Below are 22286 nucleotides of genomic sequence, written 5' to 3'. Positions count from 1 at the left end.
TTTTACATAGGTGCAGCTCCACCCCTTTTAATGTGTTTACTCCTGATTAGCACAGCATTTAATATGACTGGAGTCAGATGTACAGCAGTATTCAGCTCAGGCACAGAAAAAACCAGAATGCTGTGGAACTGAAGATGAAAACCTTCAGGGGCTGTCACTCCACTGATTCAAATCAACAATTTCCCCTGGTTACTTGCCTCCCTGATCTGTGTATCCTCTGATGCCAGGGTAGATGGGTACATGGAGAATAAAGCCACTGTGGGGTTATATGTGCCACTGTCACATATCAGCAGTAGTTCTTTCAGCATTGCAAAACTTGCTGGAAATTGTTTGGAGAATTTTCAAAGTAAGTTTTCAATACTTTTCAATTCATCTCCATAGTCACCGTGCTACTCAAAGGTTTGCTGAAACAGCTGCAGGCAGTGGAGGAATCATAGAGAGATCACATGAAACACAGCCTGCTTTCTGCAAAAAAAGGATATTCAATTCCTTTGCACCATTCCTCTGAACATTTTGAGTACTTTGGAGACGTTAAATACTGGAAATAGCTCAGATAGCATTTGGCCCATCTATATCTATATATCACAAGGACTACTGTATAATGCAAGGATTTAAACCACGTTTCAATCCATCCTCACTAGGAAAGATAAGCTGCATAATGCCAAAAATCCCATTGGAGTGTAAGCACTGCACATAGCAGGCTCCTAACTTCCTTCCAGGGATCATTCCATACTGAAAACCAAATACTGAACACATGGCCTCATGCACATTGCACCATTAACTTTGTATTATCAATCAAAGACAAATTTATCTTACAGGGTTAGCTTCCTCAACCAAGCGACAGTGAGATAAGATGAGATGTAGTACATGGTAATCAGATCATCTTGAATTTAGTTTGCCTTAAACAGTTGCTGAACTACAATATTGGCTGCCAACCACATTTGGGGACCTGAGCTGTGTTACAGGCAAATTTTTTCTTCCATACTAAACAGAGAGAGAAACTGCAGAACAATCCCTAGATTTATCACTCAAAGATAAAGAAAGCAAGACAATGTATTCTCCTTAAAGTGCAGACCAAGCATTCAGAGTTGCTCATTACAGCAATACACAATTTATTCTGTTATATATCTGTTGGCAAGTGGAGGAGCTGATTCCTCCAGTTTAATTCTGGGTTTTGATTCATGCTCTGAAGATACTCAACTCTGGTATCCCTACTGTTTCTACTAATGTTCCATCCAAAATAGGGCAAAAGTAATTTTTTTCTCAACATTTGTTTATAAGTGTCTCAATTCTTGGTTGTAACATATCTCAACCCATGATCAGTAGGCTTTTCTTCCATTTGTAGCTTCTCACTGTGAAGTTCTGTGGTCTAATTTATCCTGGCCTTGTAACATATCAGCTAGTTCATTGGCTCTTAATTCAGTCATTCAGCAATCTGATCTGATCTTCAGTCTGAGACTTTTAAGGAGCTGCTCTACAAAATTCCACCAAGACTTTTCAGCTCTTTAGCAAATTTAAGCAGACTTTTGATATATTTTTTTAAAAAATCTTTATTAATCTCCTGTTAATTACTTCTAATTAAGTTACCAGAACTGTAGATATTTCTGGAACAGTGTTTTCATATTTCATGCTTTCAGTTTTTAAAATATGCATAATTACTGCTCTCTGGGGAGAGAGAACTGGGAGAGAATTCTGCAATCCACACCACAGGATGCAGCATGTTCTGGGTCATCTTTTTTAAATAGCCTCAGTTATAAATATAAAACCTGTCTTTTTTTTTTTTTTTAACCAAAGTAAAAATTTTAAAAAACGTTGTAAAATGATGGGTTTTTAAATATTAATTTTGGAGTTTTCTCATTTGATGTGTTCTCCCACCCTGGATGTCTGTGACAGACACAGAGGCCTCGGGCGAGGGGAGGTTTCCTCACCTGTGCACCAGCTGCTTGCGGCTCACGCAAATCGCGGTCTCGTAGTCGTGGGTGACGCACACCTTGTGGGGGCTGCACTTCACCTTCAGGCAGGGGTCTTTGGATGGATCAAGGGCTGGAAGACATCAAACATTACAAAAAGAAAGTGAGAAATGCACGCAGAAGTCTCTCCCGACAGGCAGATGACAACTGGTTAGAACAAACACTCCCACACGTGAGTGAAGAAATACTTTGATATTTTATAGTATGTGCTGCTGTTTTCAGGCTGCATGGGAAGTAGAGAAGTTTACATGGAAAGACAGATAGAGAGCTTAAAGACTGATTACTGAACACTGATCTAATTGGTGTTCACATTAATATTAGACATGAGACTTTGGGATGAAGTTCTGGTTTAACAATCTAAATCATGCTGCTTATTTCACAGAAAAGCTATGTTTGGATAAAACGTACTCAAATAACAAAATGACCTGTGTTTTAGAAGCTAACTAATAACTGATACAATGTAGAGTACTAATAAACTTAATTTCACAGCTGCTGTAAAACAGGTATAATACTTTTAGAGATCATTTTTTAAATTTTTACAGCTAAGTATCTCCTGTATTTAAAATACTTGAGTAGAAGAGCTACAACAAAATAATCCTGGCTTTCATACAACAACCTGCACCACCAGCAGTGCTGTCAGAGCTGGGATTAGACAGCATGATGCCTTCTCAGAGAAAACATGCCCAGACTCTTGTCCCATTTGAAAGGTATCTGTCTAAAATCATTCTTCCACAAAATAAGGTTTCCAAAAATCAGCAATATTTTCTGCCAAAATGAATTACAAGTATTCAAAATATAGTTATGTGAACATGTCAGAAGAAAGTCACTGCCATACCAGTCACACAGAGAATTTTCACTTTTGTTTGAGAAGTAATTTTTAGAGAAGCTCTTTTTGGACATTCTGTTGCCATGGATTTGACTTCTGTTCCTCTTCAATGTCTTTAAATCCCATTTTTGCTCTCCCATACCTCCTCACATCTCGGTCCATTCTTGGAAATGGGCAACTCTTGGTTTCATTTTGGGGATGGTATGAAGCTCCTACTTGCCTTTTCTGATAACCATTTCCCATTCCTAGTGAATAATCAGAGAAACTTTCAAAGGAGACTATTTGAAGTAGAAGAAGTTTCAGTTTGCTATGTACCAGATTTCTCTGAGAGCAAATATATTTCCAACAAGAAGAGGATTCTTCTGTTTTCCTTCGGGTCTGAAGTGCTGCAGCTGTTCTTTGCTGGGTTAAACAGCCACAGCTACAAGCTCCTGCCACATTAACACCCATTTCACATTTGTGATGGCCAATTAAGCTTCACTAGTGCATATGTATTTACTGGAATGCCTTTGGTGCAAGACAGGGGGAAATCGTAAAAACAAAGCAAAAGTGTTAAAAGCTTTTTCTTTTAAACCATTAAAACTGATAGAAGAGGTGAAGTGAACAAGGAAGGAGAAAAGACCATCTGTTTCCTACACCATAAACAATAAGGCAGCAACATTCAATGTGTTGCCATTAGGAAAATACATAGGCAGTGTTTGAGGAGATAGAGTCTGTCCCACTGGAAAGACCAAAGGCTGTCAAGGCTCTTCAGGGATGTTTTGCTGCTGCCTTTTGGTGTCTTTTTTAAGCCAGACAGATGAGAAGTATCCGATTCCCTGCCCTTTACATTCCCAGAACACAAACAGTGAGAGACACCTCCTTAATCCTCTTCCTTCACTCTCACTGGAGACTGAGTTAAGGACTGAGGCAGATCTTTGACAGGGATTTAAATGGCAAGCCACAGTTTCCTGAGCTGGCTGTCTACCTGGATATTCTCAAACTGCAAACCAGTGAAACACCTTCCTTCTGCAAAGCTTTTAATGAGTGAGCACCACCTGGAGCGTGCAGGGTCACCACATCATCGTTTAGGTGGCTGAGGTAGTTACAAGGTCATAACCACACACAAATTTAATGACCAGAACTTTTGCTCATCTGCAGCTGGCCTTGCCCTGTTGCTGGAGCCCATGCACGTTGTTTGCTTCTGCTGGTGACACATCCTTGATGCAAAATGCTGCATCAACAAAAATCACTGAGTAAACTGGCTGGGAGCCCAGGGCTAAGAGCTGCCAGGAGCACTGGGCTGCTGGTGAGCACAGCCTGGTCTGCTCACTGTTCTATCAGCCAAAACCTGAGGAGTGGGGATGCAGCTTTAGCCTGGAAAGTCAATACTAGTTTGGCATGAATAAGGAGCAAAATTTAGGCCCACATGCTCTATGAGTCATCATACACAGCTAAAATACTTAGCACTTTTTCACAGTAAAATTTATTCTAATTGGTGAATCCATTCCAGGAGCTATTTAGGTCTTCTAAGGCAATAAAAATGCATGCAGTTCTGAAAGAGCATCATGCTGTACATTACTGGTAAAAGGAACACAACTTTCAATATTTTGCAATTTAAAAATTGTCTATCTTAAAAGAAAAAACGCTGTTGAATAATCACCAGAAGGAAAGCAATGGGAAAAGATGTGGTTGGCAATCCTAGCCACCATTTCCTTACAAATCAGGCCTCAACTTTCTATACCTTGCTGACTTGCTTCTAAAATCTGAGAACAATAATAATGTTGACAATAAATCCTCCTGATTTCACCAAATACCAAGAACTCTACAATTTCTTGATCACTGTGCCCCAAGCATCTCCAACCACCACATCTCCCACCAGCCCACCTCTATTTGCAAACAACAGGTCTAATGCAGTCCCTCACTGGGACTGGTGGACTGGTGGGCTGTGACAAAAATTTGTCCTCCACACACACTAAAACTTCCTGGACTGCCTCTTTTCTGCTGTATTAAGTTCCCAACAGATGTCTGGTAGGTTAAAGTCACCTACAAGAACAAGGGCTGGTGATCCTGAAACATTCTCCAGCTGCTTATAGAGTAAGTTGTCCACCTCTTGTGCCTGGCTGGGTGGATGATGACAGACTCCCAGGAGGATGTCAGCCTCGTTGGCCTCTCCTCAATTCTCACCCACAGGCATTCAACCTCACTGTCATTAGTTTCAATACCCATGGCATCAAAAGCTTCTCCAACATCAAGGGCCAGTGATGGAAAACCTCATGGAAACCCTTAAATGGAGCACGTAATAGAAGCATCATTTATTATTCATTGCAAGCAGCCCTTACATGCAGTTCAAAACGTAAGTTTATTAAATACAAGCCAAAGTGTGGACTTTGTCAGAAGACAGCAAAAACCCCATGATGTGGATTGTTATTTCTGGAGATTTTTTTCCCACTTACACAGAATATATGATCAATATGGACATAAAAGTTCAAAGTAGGGATTTATATGTCTGCAAAGTTCCTCAACATGTTAAATACATTTGGAAGGTTGTTCCACTGCTAAGCAACACAAGCCCTAAGGAGAGCTTGCAATAAGAAACAATTTCTGAAATATGCTAATCAAAGATCATGCTTTGTTAATCAGATTTCTACATGACTAGGAGCAGATGCTCATCATTGGAAGAAGAACACACCCTTGGGAATAAGATGAAACATAGTAAACATATTTGTCATTACAGTTCTTTTTGTCCTAAAGCAATGAGTATGAACTCTTTCAAAATTAAGAGATAAAAGTACAAATAAATAAATAAAGTGACAAGAAGATATTACTTTAGCCATCCCTTCTTCATGTCAGGGAAGTCTGCATTCAGCTCTGGCTGCACAGTAATAACAAAAATTCCTTAAACCTGACTTTGAGATGTGAACATGTTCCCACTTTTTCTTTAGGCTGAGTCTGAAGGTGAAACTGATGTGATTAATTAATCTAATTTTAGAGTGGCTGAGCATTCATTCAACATTTATGTTGGAAGGTATATGTCCAGTCAGTACTGGGCAGAAATTCTTTGATGAAAACCAACTTCAGCCATCCTCCCTATCGTTCTTTGAGCCTAGGCTCCATGGTTTCCTGTTCTGAGATTTTCCCATCGATACTGGGTCTCCAAGGGAAGGATCCATGCCAGGAGGCAGCTGCCTGAAATATAGTACTGGACATCTCAGTATATAATTTTCAGAAGATTTTTTTCTTGGAAAAATGTAGGCTATTAGAAAAATTTCATCTTGGGTCATGAATCTCACTCTTCCTCACACATCCACAGATCCACAGGTTTCTGTTGCTGGCATTTGCTTTCTGGGAAGCTGTACTGGTACTCAGAGCTGAGAAGTCTTTTCTCAAATTGACAGTGCAAGGAAAGAAGTAAATAGAGATGCAGAATTCTTGTCCTGTAGGCTTTTTTTTTTTTTTTTTTTTTTTTGGTCTTGCTTTTATTATGCAGGGTCACCTCCTAAGTTCTCTCTTAAAATGATAAATCTTCTCTGGTAATCTCAGAGAGAGACCAAAATAATTGGTAAACACCTGGGACTACAAGATTGCATCATTCTCCTAAAAACCTCCTAATGATATGGTGTCATTGCTTTCCAATACCAAAAGGTCTACAAACACCAACTGCATCCCAAATTTCTTTCTGTCCCAGCTCCACACAGCAGACCAGAGAACTTTCCCTTATGGACTGAACACACTTTCCCTTGCACCATTCATCAGAGCTGTGGATTTGCAATATACATCAGTTTTGGACAAAGGCCTACCAACAGTGTTTGAGATACTTTTCTATTACATTTCACATTTTTATTTATTACCACAATAAAAAAAGACTTATGACTAGCAGGAAAATCTTAGTTCAGTCAATGGCAGTACAGGGGAAGTTGCTCTGTAAGGATGTCATTCCATATGTTGTGCCAGTGGGTCACCGTGTTAATCACAACACAGCCAATTTGCTTTTCACACATTTGACTTTAAAAGGGTGATAACAAATAAATACTTTCAGTGTCTCACAGCAATGGATGTGTAATCCTGCAGAAATTGTACAACTAATTCACAGCAAGATTTATGAGCTTGATTCTGTTTTTAAGACCATTCCTTAGGGGGGATGAGTATTTTCAAAATGTAGCTGTTTAGTGAAGCTGAAATGAACTGCATGATCAAAAAGAGACAGTTTTATGTAAATATTGAGGGGGTTTGTATTTAAAATTGCCTGCCAATAAGTACTATGATCACTCAATGACAAAATACTCCAGCATAATGCAATGTCAAGAGCAGTTGCTTTTATGCAATCACCTTGGAACTGTTCTAACTACACAAGAAAAGAACATCTGCTGGAGAGGTATGATGAAATGAAAATGAGACCTGCTGTCTTCAATGCAAAGATCCTAGTGTGTATTTTAATACAAAAGAGATCAATAATAAAACTAAGTCACTTAATGATGCATTACATTATATGTGTGCATTTCAATATCACGATGTGTTACTTGATTCCAGCTACACTTCACAAGCAGGCAGGAGAAGGAAAGCACAGCTTTCCTGTAAGGGCCAGGAAATGGGCAGGGAAGGCACAGGCAGGAATGGGAAAGCTGTGAATGAACAGGTCTGGGCAGGCAGGGGACAGAAGGCTCTGACTCTTCCTCCCCTCTCAGCATGAAGCTCAAATGGCATCTATTGTCAACCTGCAGATCCAGGAGGGAAGGTTTCAGGTCAGCATCATGTGTCCACTTCCAGCAGAGTGAGGACCAAAGTGGCTGAGGCAGCTGAGTAGTGCCTTGGAGGAATTTAATTCTATGCTTCCATGAAAACCATCATAGAGCAAATGTGAAGGAGCCATTATGCCAGCTGGAACATGTTAATAAAAATTCCTACAAGCTGCTCTTGATTTTTGTGACGGAAAGGACATGCTTCCAGCACATCCTGGCTAAGATCAGCTTTTGCTTGGACATTTTGATTATTTGAAGTACAGCACAACCTTCCCATCAGAGTCAGAGCTTCATCAGCTTTATGATGAATTTATGCTGTTTTTTCTAAGGCGAACATGGTAATACATATTAATTTAAAGAGCACTTCTCTGTGAAGGCATGGTAAGTTTCCAGTGCTCTAGTGGTAAACTTGAAACCAATCCATGGGCTGGGGTCAGACTGTCACTGGGGCTCCATCCAGGTGCAATGGGACTACTCCAATCCCCTTGAATGGACAAGATGTCCCAGGAAGCCCTCGATGGAATTTCAGGCTTTTGTTGCCATTCAGAAGACTTTGTTCTTTGTTGGAGTTAAGTGTAACATTTATTCTCAGACTTGATACTTTTGTTAATAATTCTGGTCTTACAAAGTGTTATTTAACAACAGATTACAAGACCCACCCACCATATAAATGTCAATAACACCAATGGTTTTATTCTGCTTCTGCAAATCTTGGCATAAATCTTTCAGCTTCATTAGGGAGAAAATTTGTGTTAGCCCATGCCCAAGTTTAGGAGACAACATATCCTCCAACCACCAGCTCTGATATTTAAGTCTCTCTCTCTCTCTCACAGCAGTTTGAAGACAGAAATCAATTCAGCTGAAAATTAATTACCGAATGTTTCGAACACATATGTGAATTATTTTCAATAAATGGAATTTCCCAAGGCAGTTAGGCAATAACATCTCAAACTGTCAGCATTTGCTCCATCCCTGTGCAGTATTTTTGTACTGCTTTGTTTTGGAGCACTCTAACATCTGAGTGGCTGAAGATGCTGATACAGTGCAGAGAAACATCTATTTTAATTTTTACAGACACTTTAAAAATCACTTTTTATAACCGACATATAATTGCTTTTGACATTGCTGAGGGCCATCCAAGTCAGAAGATGCTTCAAAGGACTCTGCAGATTTCCTTTCTGAAGAAAAGGATAAGAACCCTTGGTATTTAAATTAAATTTTCTGAAGAATATACAGAAATCCAATGCAGTGGAAAAAAAAAAAAAAAGGCAAAGAAAAGAGAAATAGGACAGGACTGGAAGATAGGAAATGTGCTTCCACTGGTGGGTGTGATAATCAATCACAACCCTCAGTGCAGGTGCCCTTTTCACAAACAACCCTCCTGCCCTCAAGGCAAAGGTTTCCCCAACATGCAAGGATGGCTCACTGCCATCAGTGCAATGGAGTACAGCCACGATGCTCCCTCAGCTCCAGGCAATTCCACCATGGGACAATTTGTGCTTGCACCTGTACCTGTAAAGGGTGTGTTTCTGCATATCCCACTGAGCTGGAGGCAAAACAGCCTTAAAAAAGGCCCCTGACAGAAACATATTGGTCAGATGTTACATTCAATTATTAATTCCAAGAAGCAGTGGGGTATAAATCATTCCATTCTCTGGGACTCAGAGGGGTTTGGCAGATGTTTAATGACAGCAGCTCTACAGCTTTTGGACTAGAGTCCCCAAAACCCCAAGGTGGTCTAGCTTCAAACTTCCTGGGATGGAAGTGAGAACTTCAAAACACTGCTCTGATCTTCAGTTGGTGGAACGGGAGGAAACACTGAACCTTCAGCGTCTGCCTTGCAGGGAGAGCCCAGCTCTGCAGGATGTGCTCTGAGAGATCCTCAGGAGAGGAGCAGAGCTGAGCACGACCTTCTCCTTCCACTGCTCAGCTCTGCGGCCTCCCACCAACACAGGGAGGACACAGCCCTTGTCCCCAGGTTCTCCAGGGATCTCCAGCACTCCGGCCTTTCTCCGCCCTGCCCCAGCAGAGAGAGAAGTGCCAGTGGGAGAGTCTTTGGGAGAGGCACTGGGACAGCCATTGAGAGAGTCTTTGAGACAGCCATTGGGAGAGCCACTGGGAGAGCCTTTGGGAAAGTCTTTGGGAGAGCCACTGGAGAGCTATTGGGAGAGGCACTGGGAGAGCCATCAGGACAGCCTTTGGGAAAGTCTTTGGGAGAACCAGTGGGACAGCCATTGGGAGAGCCTTTGGGAGAGCCATCAGGACAGCCTTTGGGAAAGTCTTTGGGAGAACCAGTGGGACAGCCATTGGGAGAGCCTTTGGGAGAGCCATCAGGACACCCATTGGGAAAGTCTTTAGGAGAGCCATTGTGACATCCATCAGGAGAGCCATCGCTGACCTGGTGCCCCTGGGTGCTCCACGCCCTGCCAGCCCTCATCGGGAATGGAACACGCTCCCCTGGACTTTCACTTTCCATTTCCTTGCAAACGAGTGTGAGGAAAAGAAAGAGACAGGCTGGGAGCTCTGGACTGGCAGATCGAGCTGGCTGGTAACACCTTGCCAAAGGATTCCCAGTCAGATTTAAGTTTTGTAAGAGGCTGAGGCTGTGTTTTGCATATCTGTTGTGGAACTGGGTCCTGTGACACCACTCAATCCCCTTAAACCTCCAGATCCCAGTGTCAGAACAGAAATCTGCTTCTTTCCAAAAGCCTGAAAGATTTTACTCTCTTTGCTGCTAGGAAAATACTGAAAATAAAAACTGGAAAGGTTTTTATAATGTCAAAGCCATACAAAAGACTCTATATCATCATAAATAAATTAAAAAGGAGAAAGTATATTTAATTTAACTTTGGGATTTCAGAATGCTTGGACTTAAAAATTCTATGGTAAGTTTGAAATGTTGGATATAATTTCTCCTGTGAACTGACTTAGGTTATTTCTGCTTTCTGTTACACTGGAGTGAATTATAATTTATTTAGTGGGATTTCATTTAATACAAATTATTTTACTCCAAGGCCAATGAAAACAAACCAAGTTATACCTTCTTCAGAAAATAATATTTGAAATTATTCATGCATAATTAAAGATACACCATTCCTTTTTCAGATTAATAAAATACATATTTTAACGTGCTCAGGAGAGAATTTGCATTGCATGTTATGAAACACTTCTGTAATACTCCTGAAGTTGTTGGAATTTATACTTCAACTGAACTAGTAATATAATAGGTAGAAAATTGCTATGATTTAATTCAGATAGCTAACTCATAAGATATTGAACCCTTTTCCAACCCTAATTAAAAGCTATAATGAAGTTTAATACTGTGAACTATGACTAGAAAAAAACCCTGAAACAATAACTCCTTTGTATTTTTCAGAGAGAAGATAATTTAACCTATCACATTTTATTATTCAATACGTTTTTTGTCATTAAATCTCATTTCAAAGCATGAACAACGTGTATCTTTTAATGCTTGTTTTTAGAGGTAATGCAGAAGAAAAACTGCATCACTGTTAATACTGATTCCATCAGCAAATAGTAAAAAATAAGGACCAAACTGGTTTTACAAATCAGTATTTCAGTATGCATAATTACAACTCTTTTCTAGCAGAGCACTGTAGAGAGCTAAGCAAGCAATAAAAATTCTGGATACGAATTCTGTGAAAGGCTGACAAGGTTGCTCTATTTGTCGACTGAATGTCAATGTTGTTACAGTCACAGCAATTCCCAGCCAGGCTGCTGCCTATCTCCACATGCCTGTATTTACATGTGAAACGAGCTAAGACATTCTGCTTTGGAAATGAGAAAAACTCTACTTTTCCCATTAAATTCCTATGCTTATTCTCTAGCATAAATGAAACAGAATTTGGCTCCAGACATTATCAGCTATTGCATATGGAGGTTATAAGCTTGTCCCAGGAAGTGTTCAAGGCCAGGCTGGATGGGGCTTGGAGCAAGTCGCTGTAGAGGAAGAATCCCCTGCATAAGGTGGGGGATTGGATGATCTCTAAAGTCCCTTCCATCCCAAAACATTCTATGCTGCTGTGATTTTCTACTTAATGAATAAGCTAGAACACTGATAACATTCTTTAAAACACCATGTCAATGAAGAGTTCCCAAATTTGAACTTTTTCTTAGTGTCCTCAGCACCTTAGTGCACGGGCAGTGGCTGTCCCTAGTCAATGGGGCAGCAAGGAAGAGACACCCTTACATTGCCTTCTTGTTCTGTCATTGCCTTTTTTATCCCTTGGGATAAATGAGTTTGTCACTCTGTGACTCAGAATCTTTTTCAGCATTTAAAATGGAGATACCAAAACTCAGCGTCTAGAAATCAGCCTGGGACTCTTGGAAAGCATCACAGAACACAAAAACAGGAGCCTGAGAATGACTTGTAAGGGAATGGTCTCAGAACAGCCAAACTCTGCAGAACTAAGAGCCATTTAATGTGCATTTATGGCAGCCTGATTGTCTCCATGGAAACGTGGGAAAAACACTTCATCTTCTCCACCAGCACAAGATTGATTTCCATATTACATTAGTTTTAGTGTGCACTGAGCAAAACAAATACTAAAATAAAAGGCCCTTTCAAGAGTGATTTCATTATGAAAACAGCAGTTTCAGTCCTATGGATGTGGAAGCACCTCCTGCCATGGTGATACCACTGTGGAAAACCTTGCAAGAAGGGCAGTGTTCCATGAACACCTCTGGATTAGGGATGAAATGGAAAAATAACAGATTTGTATGCTTACAGGTAAAGAATTTATTGTCAGAAGAAACCACTAGAATCATTAAGTTATAGGGATTCTAGCCATCAGACAGAATAAAAAATACCCTGAATGAATGAGTGTTGCTGCTGCTGCACATGGCTTGTACTTAATCTAGGAACAGGAAACACATCAGAAGTGGAAATTGGCTGGGGCTGACTGGTGTAATAGATTGTTGCCTAATGGAATTTTCATTGCTTCAGAGAGGAATTACCTAAGCAGGAAAAGATGAAGCTTCTCTATGGATAATCAATTAGTCATATAATTGATATCTGGAAGAGGTTTAAATGGGAAATAAATGAAAGGACGAACACCCAGCCTGCCTGGTTCTAAAGTATAGTGAATATAAATACAGCATAGAGAATTCTTCAAGCATGAGTTTAACAGAAACAAGTTCTGGGAAAACCAATGTCTTATACCATTCCTCACTCCCAAGTGCAAGAGAGAAGCTCTAGTGTGAAAGAAATAAAGATGAAAAATTCCTAAATTACAAAATCATTTTGTAAAAATTAACTCCACTCTGCTGGAATTAATCAGTAATTACTAGAATTGTGTTAAAGGTAGAAATTTTGAGACTGAGAGTCTCTAAACAGTAGGAGATCAGTGACTTTCCTGCACAGAATGAGATGAAAGGGTAAAATTAGCAGGTAACGTCAGGAATGGAAAAAGCAGATTGTAAAATGGGCTGGAAGACAGAAAGTGGTCACAAGGAAGAGCATTGCAGTTTGGAAGTGTTGAGTGGAATGACAGCAACGAAAAGATGAAATCACAGGACTTGTACCACACTGCAGAATTTATGTACAGAAGGAAAAAACTTAAGATTGGATTCTTTCTACAGTTTTTTTTTTTCTTGCTACAATTTAGTTGCTGGCATCTCATAATCCAACATTTAATTCACACAACCTGAAGTTCCTACCTTGGTTTTGAGACATCAAAATTAATTTTTAACAACAAAAGATCACTTCTAGAGAGCTGCTGCTAATCAAAGTTGTCTTTATATAGCTCTCTGACAAATGCTACAATTCTTGTCTCATTAATGCATTGCAGTGCATCTTGATAGGTCTTTTGATAAGTGAAAATAATTTTTAAGCACATAAACCCCATGTTTAGAAGGCTTTCAAGGAATTCATAGTTTATCAAGAATTCGTAGTTTAATTAAAATGTTTTATGTTTCTCAAAAAAAAAAATGCATTGATGAAGATATCATCTGACAGAGAAGAAATGCTTTTTCTCTTGGCAATATTTAGCTAAAATAATTCTGAAAGAAGATCCTTTATGAAGAATTAAAGTTTGAACAGTCCTTTTTCTGAGTAACTGTGTGGAATAACTACAATGTTGTTTTGTCCTTTTCCTACAGAGAAAGAGCTGAAGCTGCCTCAGGCAATACAACAGCAAACTGTAACCTTGCACTCAGCATGGTAGCTAAAATTGACTTCTACAACAGAGGAACAACTGTTCATAAGAGAATTTCTTGATTTCTGGAACACCTAGGCAAGAAGTGCCTTGGTAAAGAATAAACTCCCTGAGTTATGAAGTCAGACTGAATAATTCAGGGTTCCTGATGTACATGTTATTTTTTTATTAGAACCAAGATAAAACAGAGTTTTAATAAAAAGAAACTGTATGTATTAGTAAGGGTGAATAATTTAAACACAAAGTAACAATGGAATTGGAAACTGGGGTTTACTGTCTTTCAGGAAATATATATTGTATTTCCAGAGTCAACTTGTTTGATCTATCTCTAGACATATCTGGAGGCACTGCCCCAAATACTTTTCAGTTCCAAACAAGACCCTTATCAAAAAATGCCAATTAGAAACAGAAACAGAACAATTGTGACTTTAGTATTAAGGAGATGAAAAATTTCCATCTATATAAATCTGCTATGATGCTGAGAAAACATAAATTTCGTTGCAGCACAATTTATCCATTCCACTGCTTCTCTTGTAGAATATATTTCTATTTTATTTTAATCAGTGAATTGCCATTTTAATACTTCACTACAAAGAGGTCTTCTGTACTTCCAGAAGAGGCTGGAGCAAGGTGTTCAGTAAGAAAGACTCTCAGTGAGGACATATCTCATATCTCTGTTCAGTTCTGATTCCTCCTCCCTACTCCATAGGGTTTGCAATAAGTCCCTGTGATATTTGGGCTGACACTGAACTGGAAAATGAGTTTAGCTTGATTTTGCCATAGTCAAACATTAAAATCTGTTCAGAGAAAATGTGTTTGTCTGACATGAATACTGAATTTGCATTTATAATTTGGGCAAGATCATTTTCCAGCTGATGTCACAGCACTTTCCAGGATATAGATGCTGACAGAAAGCCTAACTCCAAATTTTCATCCACTCGAAGTCACATCAGAGCAAAGACTGAATACAATCTGGGCATGCCAGGAGTGCAGAAGGGAAAAAAAATAACTGAGAGCTTCATGATCTGTGCTCTGACCCTTTTCCAACACCTGGGATATTAAAGTAACTTTCCTGAGATCCAGAGGTGGGGAACAGCTGTACGAACTAATAACCCCAAGCAGCAGTTAAGTTCCAGTCCGGTCGACTCCATCACAAGAAACACTGGCACATCAGCTTCAGCTGCTGCCACAGAGGCAGCCTCAGTGCTGGGTACCATTAAGTTCATCAACAACACAGTGAAAGTGTAATTCTGCCCTTGTAATTCTCTTGAGAGCCTTTGTTGTGCATCACAATTTGGATGCAGGGAGTCAGCATTTCAGTTCAGGGTATTTAATTCAGCTACTCACTTTAACTATCCCTTGATTAGACAGAACATATATAAAAAAAAAGTAAATACATTAAAAAAATATAATTAAAAGAAATATCAGGATTTTAGTGTATTATTCCACGTGCACGCCTGGTACAAATGAGTTATGAGGAAATATCACAAAACCTCAGATTAAACTACAGTAACAGCCATTGTACTAATGTGCAAGACCTAATGAGGGAATTCCTTTCTCTCTTTCTCAGACAGTATCAATTTCATGCCCTATAGATTTTTAAATGGCCCACAAATCTTCCTGATTTTTTTTTTCCCTCTAAAGGAAGACTACCACAGGAGGTTTTTTAATGTGAGTTGAACAGTCAATAACAGCCAAGATATTTATTAGGCATAATGGGCTCCTTGAAAACGGCAGATTCTATGTGGGATGTGCCCATTAGTGCATGTGTGTAGCCCTTACTACTGGTCCCAGTCTGCTGAACTGGATGGTGCCACACTGACATTAATAATTGGTTTTTTCAAGGGCTTGGCAAACACTTCAGGAAGTGTCAAACTGTCAATGTCATTGTTTCCAAAGAAACATCCTTTCCTCCTTCCAGTGGATTGTCTCAGTGGCTCCTTCCTAAAGTTTCCTATCAAGCTAATTAATTTAGCAGTCTCCCAGGATGCGGGATGATTTGAAACTCAGCATGTTCTCCTACTGATAATTTGTCAGCATGTCTGAATTACACATCACTTAACTACGTTTCAGGTCGATTTCTGGATCATTTGGCTTTAGAATGAAGCAGGACAAAGCCAAAAGGCTGCAGCTAAAAGGCTTTACTAACCCTTCTTATTTCCTTGAAGCCTTGAGAAATCAAACAGATGAAGCTTGGCAGGCTCATGATACAAATACAAAGAAGTGAAGTGTATTTTTACAGACAGCGGACTGTCAGGTTTTTGCAGTGAAATAAAATGAACATATAGTTACTTCTTTCTGTGAGTAATCTGAAATAAGGTATTCATCCTGCTTAAAATCCCAGAGTGTTACAGCTGGAGTGCTGATCCTTTAATATGCTGTTTATCCACAACTTCCTCTGCTGGCATTCACTGACAATTAAAAATTGCTATAGAAATGTCATCATCCATGAAGAGCCATTACCTGCATGGGAAGCACTAAGTGCCTCCATCAGAGAATGTGCAAATTTGCAAATGGCCATATTTTTACAGATGCTTATCTTCTAATGATGAAACATCAGACACTATCAGAGACTGGTGGAAGCTTTGCCTTCTTTGGGATTCGGATTTCACTTTCTCCTTTCAAATGGGGTTTGCTAAATGACTCATAAGATAGAACCAACAGAAAAGTAGGAAGATGCTTATCTACACAGTAGCCTTGGTCACTCAGAGGATTAAAATACTTTCTTGTAGTGCTGACACATTTGAGAAAAAAGTGCACACCAGAAAGGAACAAATGGAAATAAAACAGTAGACACAAACATTCTTGCCACCATGAAAAAGCTGGTAGCTGAGCAATACATATCACTGCTCCCACTATGTTTTAAAAGAAAAAAAACAAACCAAACAGTAGGGACAGGTTGGGTCGATGACCCCATCTCTGCATGCTGTTATAGTGCCAATATTTTTGTATCTCATGCTTGATAGAGCTGTCAAAAAGAGGAGACTGGAACAGCTAGAATCTTTCATTCTCCTATAATGAATAATTCACATCTCTGTTATTTGCTTGAACTGCTGAATGCTGGGCCTTGCAACCAGATAATTAAGTAATGAAGAATAGGGGATTTTTTGCAGGCTTCACTTACCAGTTCCCACAAATTCATGTAAAGATGACAATGTGCATTCCTACACGTGCATGTACACAAGCAATGTAGGAAGAAGAAATCATAAAAGCATCACATGACTGCCAACATCTAGATAATGCACATAGCTTCCAAATGATGTTCAAGTTTGTCCAACACCACAGTTGAGGATTTGCCATATAACACAGAATTATAGTGTCTGAAATTATCCCACATGGAGATGAAGAAACCCACAGCTGTCTATCAGAACAGAAGCTTCAGGCCCTCCACAAGAAGAAGATCAGCTGGAAGCCCCTTTGTTACATTAGCTTACACATTTATTTACATTATCCATCAACACCTAAGGGTTTCTAGACTCCTTTTACTACTTCCTTGGGATTAATTTTGCCTATTATCAACCGTCCTAGGTCAGATTGTAAGAATATGCAAATGCAGAGCACAGCCTCAGATTTAGTGGGGAAAGACAGAAAGTTCTTAACAGAGTATTGCTGCCAATTAATGACATTTCAAGGTGTGTCCACACACACTCCCATGTCAAGTTTCTTCCTCTCTAGGACCAAGAATTTTCTGCATCCAGTATAAAACCAAGTAGTAATGCTTGTTTTATTAGAAAGGAAAGAGTGCATTTACTATTTTGGTAACATTTGAAAGAAGTATCCCAGATAAAATTTGCACATCACAGAGAGAGGAGAGGGAATAGGGCATGAGGCCATCTGTCTTCTGCCTGAAACTGGTAAAGGCTTTCATGGGGGTACACTGGGGATCTGCCTTAAGTGGGCTGGCAAGAGAAGGAAACCAATGAGAAACAGTTAATGAAGCAGAATGTGAGCGAGCATCAACTAGTGTGATGACTCTAAAATAAAGATACGTGCTCTTCTTGCAGGAATTACAGACTCCTGAGGCAAATCTTTAGCAGAGAACTCCTACATGAACAGCCCCCAGGGAGCACTTAATGTTACATGAAGAACAGAAGGCTTCATGTACTGGCAACTGTGCATTTTCCAGTGGAAAAAAAGCCCCAGACCTAAAAAATATCAATTGGCTAATGCTTTTGGAAATGCATGAGAGAGACAGAGAAGTATTAAGAGACAGAACACCAGAGATTCTTTCTGACTGTTAGGTCTTCTGTGGGCTCACTGACCTCACTCCTATCTGTAGCACACACATTACTTGTGAGCTTGCAAAGGCAACTGAAGTACCCCATAAATGCTGTTTCTCAGTATGTCAATATGTTTTGGTACTTTAACCACAGGTTGTCTGCTTGATGGCATAAAATAATCCTAATTTTCCCCTCTAGAGTTTTGCCCAGATCCCATTTGCTAATTCAGTTTGCAGCCAGCATTTAACTCTAGGCTGTATCCTCTGCTTTGAGGCGTGCTCATCTTACTTAAAACAACTCACAGGATTCAATATCCAATTAACTTTCTGAAAATCTAGTTGTTCCCCAGTTTTGTCAGTTGGAGTGAGTAAGTGCTAAATTTACTTACCAACACAATCTTTTATTATAACTTGACATCCTATCTCATCAGCACTGCCTTGAAATATTGACCTGGGATCTATGCTGGCATTTAATTTGGGTGGGTGTGGTGGGAATGTGTGTGAGTGGAATTTCATTAATTAGCACCTACCAAGTTGCTTTTCCAAGAGGGAACAAACATAAATGAGATTACAGTTCCTAGCTGGCCCTGCAAACAGCACAAAGTCAAGAAACAGAATCTACAACTCAGTATAACCTTAATTCTCCAGACTGTAGGAGAACAATTTATTTCTGATGTAACTAAATACCTCAATCTAGTGAAATCTATAATCTGCTGTTTCTCAAGTCACTTAGGAATCAAAAGGCCCATGTGTCCACTATCCAGATGAAAAGAAGTGTGAGTTGTCCCTGGAAACGGAATAAACCTTTCTGCACTGCAGGACACCATGAGCAGCACACCATCCCTATGCTGCTTCAGATAAGGGCTAAGAAGTTCAGCTACAGACAGTAACTTAAACTGAATTAACCAGGTGTCTGAAGATTACATTAACATATCCAGAGATTTCTATTCAGCTGAAGAAATAGGATCTTGAATCTAAAGAATATGCAGAATAATTAGAATTTTATTTTGGTACAATATGTATAAAACAGTACCAACTCTTAGCCTTGAATTTACTGTTCTGAAAGTTGTACCAAAACGAGTTGATTAGTGGAATACACCACTGAAAATCCATATGATCAACAGGTTGCCAAGAAATCTAGGAGGAAATGAGAGGAATGAGCTGCATTTATTGAAGGGATTCCTATTGCAGTATGTGAAGAGGAGCTGATGCAGTAGAAGGGAGAATTCCATTAAGAGGATGTGGCCACACCAGCTCTTGGGGAAGGAACCTGGGGAGATGGGGAGATGTTACAAAACTGGGTTTGCAAAGCAGGCATCAAGCACAGAAGGCAGGGAACCTTGGCATGGATGTGAGCTGTGGCAGGTAAAGCCAGATCGCTGTGTTGAGAGCCCTTGAAGTGATTTTATGATCCTACCTGTAGTCTGGTCAATGAATATGCATTTTGTCATCTTGGTGTACAAGAGAAAGAATGATGTCCCTCATAACTACAGACTGAACTTTCAGTTCCCAGCAACTCAGACTAGAAGAGGCTCTAAGGATGTCTGGCCAGCCCTGAACAATTAATCAGGTTATGGCCCTAATTAACATTCTTGTGGTCAGTTTTCTAATTGTGTAAGTTTTGTAAATTTGGATTTCCAATGCAGCAGGTCATTTAGACTGCTTAGAATATCACTAACTAAAAAACTGGAAAAATATACTGATTGGATATTCTCAAGTCTTGTCCTGAAATCAAAATGCTGCTGCTGTAAGGTACTGGTGAAATGCACAGATTACACCAACTATGAATATTCTTGTTGTACATCTGAGGTTATGCTTAAGAAAAAAGGGCAAGCTTGGATTCTATGGCATTCACTTGCATGTGATACAAGAGAAGGTTTCAACTGAGCAGATGTTTTTGCCCACAGTCTCCAGTTTTTGGCCCTCCAGGATGTATGAGTCCTATACATGAATATATGGTAGCAGGCAGCAATTAGAAGATGCCAGAATTTGGCTTTCAAGGTCCTAAGCTATTGCAATGATTACATTTCATTAAAAGGTAATAATTACCAAGGAGAGTTGACTACATGTCCAGTTCAAGCTCTCATCCAAAGTGTTTGGCCTGCTTCGAGAAATCCGTGATAAGGAGAGGAATGACACAGAGCTTCTTGTGCAGGGGCTGCTTGTGGTGAGGGGAATTGCCATTTCAATAACACACTTCCAAACTAAAACATTTTTTCTAGTAGCTGAAGCAATCTAAAGCACTTGGTGTCCATTTCATGCAATTCCTTAATACATTCTGCTCCACATCTCCTTGCAGTCTGTATAATTCAAAGGGACAAAAGTGTAAGTTGCTCCATTTGAGAAAGTAAAACAAGAAATGAAAACATTTATATCACTTAAATCTGACTCATTCACACTTCTATTTAAATCTGAAAAAATCAATAGTTCTCCAGTGTTTGACAACTACCAGCTGGGAAATTATATTGATATGGAAATGTCAAGACATAAACATACCAGGTGGGAAGCCATCTCATTTAACATTAGAGTCCCACACTGTAGGCATCTAAAACCCAGCCACTCTTCTGACTTGTTTTTTGACAGCAATCTGAATATGAGCTGAATTACACCCTGTACACCCTGGAGTATCTATTTGCCTGTACCAATGAGAAACAGAATCCAGACAATCAGATCCATAGTAACAGACACTGAAATGTAGACAGATGAATCCCTGCTGCTGTGATGATACACCCTAAGGATATTGCAACAATCCATACAGGGGAAAAAGAGAACTTTGGCAATAGTAAACCATGTTACTGAGGCATTGCTATTAAAAATATTTAATTACTAACAACACCACCATAAAAAAAACCCAAACAAACAAAAAACAAAGAGGGAGTCTCATACAATTTACTTGTGAAGAATTCACAAAATCTGTCCTTTGGCCATTTCATATGGGCAATTTTTTAAAGCACTTTCCTTAGATAAGAAGAAAGAGAGAGGTATCTTATCTTCCATTATTCATCAAGAAAATTCAAAAAGCACTCATGCTTTGAATTTAGTCAGTATATATATCAACAGGTACCATAGCTACTTCTTAAAGAAGCAGCATGTTCAGCCCTGTACCTGAAATCAAGGACCTGTCTTTGCATGTATCTTTTGAGTGTTGAGGTTTATAGGCCTGGTAAGCAGGATTATGGATTCCCTCTTTAGAGTCTATTAGTTGCAGTGACTTTGTTAACCTGAGTTTTGATACCAGTTCTGATACTGGTAGCTTGTTTTAGTAGATACAGCCTAACACTATTAGCACCTTAGGAAGATTTTAAGTTTCTTTAGAAATCTTTCAAGAACCGTATAAAATTGTAGCAGCTGTACTTCAGCCTGTGGGGAAAATGAAAGCAAGAAGTTTATCAGTCTTAGGCAAGGAAATATGGAGGAAAAAAAGGCAGAGCTAGACAGAGAATTCTAGTATTCCTGGCTGCCAGTTCTGTGCCAGTTCACTGAAATGTGCTTTTCTGTCATCACGAATTGGCCAAATTGTAGCTGCACTCTGCATTGCCAAAGTTGGAAATTTCTGGATGCAACTGCACGTGAGAAAGATCTCAGTTACCAGGAGTGGCCTGTCCTGGCTGAAGGACTGGTAGGGTCAGGATTAAGGAGAGGATTCTTTTATTTGTGCTGTAGACAAGAAAAATCCCTGTATACTTACAGAGCCCTGGATGTGGCGCAGTAAATCCTGGGGAGATGCAGGCTCTGCTCCCCACGCCAGAGCTCCCTGCTGAGGGCTGCAGGGAGGGACTGGGCAGCAGTTCCTGAGCACCTGGAGCACCAAACCAGGAGCTCTGAGCTGCCTGTCACACTGCACTGGGGCTGGGGAAAGACAGAGGGACAGGGACATTTCCTGCAACTGCAAACTTTGCTGGATCGGGGAGAATGTCATAAAAACTCATAAAAACAACTGACACCCTGCACACACTCCCTACGAGAAAAAAAAGTGAAAGAAACAGTATTAACAGGAAAAATAATTAGGATTAATAGGTAAACTAGAATTCACATGGCATTAATAAATCATGACCAGATTTGAATACAATTAACTTAATGGACATCAAGTACAAGAAGCAATAGAAAGTGAATTGTGTTGCTGATGCCATTAAAAAACCATTTCTGCTCTTGGAAGTACTGTGACTGGACATGTATTTCATATTTAGGATGACTGGCACACTTCAAAATGAAGTTTCAAACTTGAGAAAAAATATTTACCATATCTCCAACTAAAATCAAATTCCAAACTTTCTTCTCTGTTATGAAATGCTAAGTTTTTAAGTAATGATCCCTTCAAAGTGTGTTAGACAGAGAAATATGCCTTCTGACAACTTCTTGTGAGGCCAAAATTGGATC

At 39.6% G+C, this 22286-nt stretch overlaps 1 protein-coding gene across 1 annotated transcript in view; it reads right to left on the bottom strand.

Annotated features, from left to right (window-relative positions):
- SPOCK1 (SPARC (osteonectin), cwcv and kazal like domains proteoglycan 1) overlaps nt 1–22286 on the bottom strand; it is a 366435-nt gene that overhangs the window by 113350 nt on the left and 230799 nt on the right. Inside the window, exon 4 of the mRNA XM_031506078.3 lies at nt 1929–2043. Coding sequence (XP_031361938.2) covers nt 1929–2043 — 115 coding nt within the window. The remainder of the gene's footprint in view (nt 1–1928; nt 2044–22286) is intronic.

The sequence above is a fragment of the Lonchura striata genome, chromosome 13, assembly GCF_050655825.1.
Source record: "Lonchura striata isolate lonStrDom1 chromosome 13, ASM5065582v1, whole genome shotgun sequence".
NCBI classification, from domain to species: domain Eukaryota; kingdom Metazoa; phylum Chordata; class Aves; order Passeriformes; family Estrildidae; genus Lonchura; species Lonchura striata.
Note: the sequence above shows the minus strand (reverse complement) of the source record. Positions and strands in the feature narration are given on the sequence as shown.